This window comes from Oryza glaberrima, chromosome 2, assembly GCF_000147395.1.
Source record: "Oryza glaberrima chromosome 2, OglaRS2, whole genome shotgun sequence".
NCBI classification, from domain to species: Eukaryota; Viridiplantae; Streptophyta; class Magnoliopsida; order Poales; family Poaceae; genus Oryza; species Oryza glaberrima.
In genome coordinates, this window is record NC_068327.1 from 802316 (window position 1) to 808315 (window position 6000).

At 55.0% G+C, this 6000-nt stretch overlaps 1 protein-coding gene across 1 annotated transcript; it reads left to right on the top strand.

Moving 5' to 3' along the window:
* Positions 1–1768: 1768 nt before the first annotated feature.
* On the top strand, positions 1769–5680 carry LOC127761526 (phytosulfokine receptor 1-like). The gene has a single exon (XM_052285833.1). The coding sequence runs from the start codon at positions 2146–2148 to the stop codon at positions 5350–5352; it is 3207 nt and encodes a 1068-aa protein (XP_052141793.1). The 5' UTR covers positions 1769–2145; the 3' UTR covers positions 5353–5680.
* The last annotated feature ends 320 nt before the right edge of the window (positions 5681–6000 follow it).

Here is a 6000-nt window from a genome sequence, read left to right on the forward strand (position 1 = left end):
TGAACCCCATTAAATTCATTGTAGTACATTTGTACCTATATATATGTTTCCTTGCTGTTCAGAGGTCAACCATATCCTAAACTAATCTCGGGTTGTTACCTGAACCAGAAGTGCTTGGCTTAAATCTCACATAAGTACTCGTAGGTTTGGATGACAAATCAAGGTACTAGTAGACCAAAGAGACTTCTGACTTTGCAGATAGATGCGTGTATGAACAGACAAAGGAAGCTGATAATCCTATGTAGGAGTAATCTTTAAGCCATCAGTGTCGGCTGTTTTCTGCAAAAGACAGAGAAAACTGATTTCTTAGGAATGCACAGGACGTAGACTTGAATTATTTGCCAGTAGATTTTTGCTGTCTTTATGCTACTTGTCTTTTCTTTTTTTCTTCACTTGAACAGAGTGTTATGACAGGGAGAGCACTGTTATAATGCTCTGTTTACTTTTGACAGTGAAAGAGTTTGATAACTCCGAGCTAGGTTCGATCACTGATCAATATGTGTTAACTTCTTTATTTTGTTGAAAAATAGAGTTTGTCACCGGTTACCCTTACCCATGGCATGATCCACTCCCATTCCTTCGACCATTATTAAGACAAATTTTACAGTAGTGCCTACTAGTATTAGAATTAATCGCTGTGTATCTGCCTGTCTAGAAGTTAGTAATGAATTGAAATCCAACCTCATCTGTTGTATCTGCACTTCTCAGTTATTACTTATTACGTATTACCGTCTCTGAAATGTGTAACTCTCGTCTCTGTTTAAATCAAGCAGAGACAAATATTCCTTTTTAGCAAGGCGAACTGATTGTTTTTTTTGTTATTTCACTTAATCTGTTGCAACACACTGTATTTTGCTAGCACTAAGAAATGTACAGAGTAACTCCACTGACGGATTAAGCGATAAAAAATTCAGTAATTCTACATGTATTCCTGTTTTATCTAGAACATTTGACTAGACTGATTCTAAAACAGCTGAATAAAGGAAGAAATTGCCACGAAGAACAAGTTACAAACAACTTGCCACTAGTATGTTTTGCTACTAATTAACAACTTTATTGATTTCTTCTTGACACCGGAACGTACGGGAGATTGGGCGACTTACTACCATCTGATCATCTTATGTTGACCTGTGCTAATCCCTCCAGTGCAATCGCCAAATGGAGGCCATCCATTTCACAGATTAATTATAGCTGTTAATTAATCTCTGCTACTGACACTAGTGTCATCCACTCACATCCGCTGACTTATTCCCTAAATCACCGCCTGCTAAAAGGTCTCCTCTCCTCCATCTCTATTGCCCACTAAACTAAGCTCCATCATGATGTACTATAACATTAGCAGGAAAATGACATGAAACAAAATGTATATCCTTGTTGTGCTTCCTAATGGATCCAAGAAAATAAGCCAAACTTACTAACAAAATAACTTAATCCCTGGTTTCATAATTCTTCATATTTTGAATAAGATTAAGATCAAGACAATAAGAACTTTGACTATCAACAAATTTTAAATTATTTAGTTTAAAAACACTAAAACACGATGTATAGATTATTCTCGAAAAGAAATTTAACAAAATCAAACATTTTTACTTATTTTTTATGTGTTATAATAGAAAATCATAGTTAAAGATATATTTTAGAAACCATGTGGATATCCAAAACCTGAAGAACTATGGAAATGGAGAGAGTACTCTGATACAGAGACTACGTCTGAACGCAACAATTTCACATGAAACAAAGAGTTAGATTTACTCCATCATCTTAAAATATAAAAAGAAATAGTTTGGTCCCTCTTCCTAGTTCATTTGGTCTATAGAGTTACATGACCTAGAAAATGAAAAGACACGTCAGTAAGCAAACAGGCTTTGAAAACAATTAACCTGGAGAAATAGGAGTTTAGGACAGCTCATGAAGCTAGTATCAAACTTAACCAAAGAGTCAAACCCCAGACATGCTAGTAGTCAGTTAGTTAACCAACCTTCTCCCTCCTCTCTTCCACTTCGTGCAAGCATGAAGCTTAGCAAGCTCAAGCTGGATCGGATCATCTGATGTGAATTCTCTCTCTCACCAATTCACCATGGATGGATGCCCATGACCATCCTTAGCTCCAGGAAGAAGAAGAAGAAGTGAACAGTAGCTATAGCCATGGGAAGCAGAGGAGGAGCTTTACCTGTTGCTGTACTGGTGCTGTTGCTACTGCTGGTGCTCAAGAACGGCGCCGCCCAGTCGCGGTGCAGCTCCGGCGACCTCGCCGCGCTGCGTGGCTTCTCGGCCGGTCTCGACGGCGGCGTCGACGGGTGGCCGGCAGCGGTCGGCAACGCGTCGTCGTCGTCGACATCGGACGGTGGCGACTGCTGCGCGTGGCGCGGCGTGGCGTGCGACGAGGCGGGGGAGGTCGTCGGCGTGGTCCTGCCCAACGCGACGCTCCGGGGAGTGGTGGCCGAGTCGCTCGCCGGCCTCGCCGCGCTCCGGGTGCTGAACCTGTCGAGTAACGCGCTCCGTGGCGCGCTCCCGGCGGGGCTCCTCCGGCTGCGGGCGCTCCAGGTGCTCGACGTCAGCGTCAACGCGCTGGAGGGGGCGGTGGCGGCGGCGGCCGTCGTCGACCTCCCGGCGATGCGCGAGTTCAATGTCTCGTACAACGCGTTCAACGGCAGCCACCCCGTGCTCGCCGGCGCTGGCAGGCTCACGTCGTACGACGTCTCCGGGAACAGCTTCGCCGGCCACGTCGACGCCGCCGCCCTGTGCGGTGCGTCGCCGGGGTTGCGGACACTACGGCTCTCGATGAACGGCTTCTCCGGCGATTTCCCCGTGGGGTTCGGGCAATGCCGGTCGCTCGTGGAGCTCTCGCTCGACGGCAACGCCATCGCCGGGGCTCTCCCCGACGACGTGTTCGGCCTGACGTCGCTGCAGGTCCTCAGCCTCCACACCAACTCGCTCTCCGGCCACCTGCCGCCCAGCCTGCGCAACCTCAGCAGCCTCGTCCGCCTCGACGTCTCCTTCAACAACTTCACCGGCGACCTCCCCGATGTGTTCGACGCGGTCCCCGGTCTCCAGGAGCTCTCGGCGCCGTCCAACCTGCTCACCGGCGTACTCCCCGCCACGCTGTCGCGATGCTTCCGCCTCCGCATCCTCAACCTGCGGAACAACTCGCTCGCCGGAGACATCGGCCTCGACTTCCGCGCCCTCCAGAGCCTCGTGTACCTCGACCTCGGCGTCAACCGCTTCACGGGGCCAATCCCGGCGAGCCTCCCGGAGTGCAGGGCCATGACGGCGCTAAACCTCGGCCGGAACAACCTCACCGGCGAGATACCGGCGACGTTCGCCGCGTTCACGTCGCTGTCCTTCCTCTCCCTCACCGGGAACAGCTTCTCCAACGTCTCGTCGGCGCTGCGGACTCTGCAGGGTTTACCCAACCTGACGAGCCTGGTGCTCACTAAGAACTTCCACGGCGGCGAGGCGATGCCGACCGACATCGCCGGGTTCGCCGGCATCGAGGTGCTCGTCATCGCCAACGGCGAGCTGCATGGCGCCATACCGGCGTGGCTCGCAGGCCTCAGCAAGCTCAAGGTGCTCGACCTGTCGTGGAACCACCTCGCCGGCCCGATCCCGCCATGGCTCGGCGAGCTCGACCGCCTCTTCTACCTCGACGTATCGAACAACTCCCTCCACGGCGAGATACCTCTCAAGCTGGCGCGGATGCCGGCGCTCATGGCCGGCGGCGATGGCAGCGACGAGGCGCACGTGCAGAACTTCCCCTTCTTCATACGCCCCAACTCGTCGGCGAGGGGGAGGCAGTACAACCAGGTGAGCCGGTTCCCGCCGTCGCTGGTGCTGGCGCGGAACAACCTCACCGGCGGCGTCCCGGCGGCGCTCGGGGCGTTGACCAGGGTGCACGTCGTTGACCTGAGCTGGAACGCGCTGTCGGGGCCGATCCCGCCGGAGCTGTCGGGCATGTCGAGCGTCGAGTCGCTCGACGTGTCGCACAACGCGCTCTCCGGCGCCATCCCGCCGTCGCTGGCGCGGCTCAGCTTCCTCTCCCACTTCGACGTCGCGTACAACAACCTCTCCGGCGAGGTTCCCGTCGGCGGGCAGTTCTCCACGTTCTCCCGCGCCGACTTCGACGGCAACCCCTTGCTCTGCGGCATCCACGCGGCGCGGTGCGCGCCGCAGGCCGTGGACGGCGGCGGCGGCGGCGGCGGCGGCGGCGGGCGCAAGGACCGGAGCGCCAATGTCGGCGTCGTGGCGGCGATAATCGTCGGCACGGTGCTGCTGCTCGCGGTGGCCGCGGTCGCGACGTGGCGGGCGTGGTCGAGGCGGCAGGAGGACAACGCCAGGGTGGCGGCCGACGACGAGAGCGGCAGCCTCGAGTCGGCGGCGAGGTCAACGCTGGTGCTCCTCTTCGCCAACGACGACGACAATGGCAATGGCGACGACGGCGAGAGGACGATGACGCTGGACGACGTGCTGAAGGCGACGGGCAACTTCGACGAGACCCGCATCGTGGGGTGCGGCGGGTTCGGGATGGTGTACCGCGCGACTCTCGCCGACGGGCGGGAGGTGGCGGTGAAGCGGCTCTCCGGCGACTTCTGGCAGATGGAGCGCGAGTTCCGCGCCGAGGTGGAGACCCTCTCCCGCGTCCGCCACCGCAACCTCGTCACGCTGCAGGGCTACTGCCGCGTCGGCAAGGACCGCCTCCTCATCTACCCCTACATGGAGAACGGCAGCCTCGACCACTGGCTGCACGAGCGCGCCGATGTCGAGGGCGGCGGCGCGCTGCCATGGCCGGCGCGGCTGAGCATCGCGCGCGGCGCGGCGCGCGGGCTGGCGCACCTGCACGCGACGTCGGAGCCGCGCGTCCTCCACCGCGACATCAAGTCGAGCAACATCCTCCTCGACGCCCGCCTGGAGCCGCGCCTCGCCGACTTCGGCCTCGCGCGGCTGGTGCGCGCGCACGACGACACGCACGTCACCACCGACCTCGTCGGCACGCTGGGCTACATCCCGCCGGAGTACGGCCACTCGTCGGTGGCCACCTACCGCGGCGACGTCTACAGCCTCGGCGTCGTGCTGCTCGAGCTGGTGACCGGGCGGCGGCCCGTCGACATGGCGAGGCCCGCCGGCGGCGGCCGCGACGTGACGTCGTGGGCGCTCCGCATGCGGCGGGAGGCGCGGGGCGACGAGGTGGTCGACGCCAGCGTCGGCGAGAGGCGGCACCGCGACGAGGCCTGCAGGGTGCTCGACATCGCGTGCGCCTGCGTCAGCGACAACCCCAAGTCACGGCCGACGGCGCAGCAGCTGGTGGAGTGGCTGGACGCCATCGCCGCCGCCGCCGCCGCCGCCGCCGGCGACTGACACGAAACAGCACGGCGTTAGTATATGAACAAAAAAAAAAAGAAAAAAAAAAGACGAGCTGATGATTCCAGTGTTCTGCATTGCTGAAAGTTTTGCAGTAAACAGAGTAGATTATTGTGCAGTCGCAAAGGCACGGTACAGTAAACACATGGTAATTACTACTAGTAATTGACAGTGTAACAGTATACATGTATAGTGAGTGGTGTGTTGTTAGTTTACACTTGTGACTTGTGTGTGTGTGTGTGAATAATAGCATCTGCAGTTCTGCACTGCAAGCTCAAAGTTGGGCTGTGCAGCGTTCGAGTGAATCAGAACTGCTAATTTTTAACCATGTACTTCTTCATTTTGAGGATCTGATCTGGGATTACTGCTGATTTGGCAGTAACAACATGAAACAAGAATGCACGTATCATGTCACCATCCGTTGCTGACTAGGAGTAATTTTCTCTGTTTTGTTTCGGGTTGGTGATATGGTCAGTTAGCTACCTTGTCTGTACTGAATTTGCAAGTAGATATACCGTGCTGATGTTTTATCTAGAGCACTATTGGTTCGCCCAATAAGCCAAAGTAAAAAATCAATATTTGAATTTTGGAGTTGATCTTAAGATATTTTCAATGTAATTCTTTTTAGCATTAGTTTTTAAGTTG

Coding starts and splice junctions, on each gene's coding strand:
- LOC127761526 (XM_052285833.1), top strand. CDS start 2,146: ATGGGAAGCAGAGGAGGAGCTTTACCTGTTGCTGTACTGGTGCTGTTG.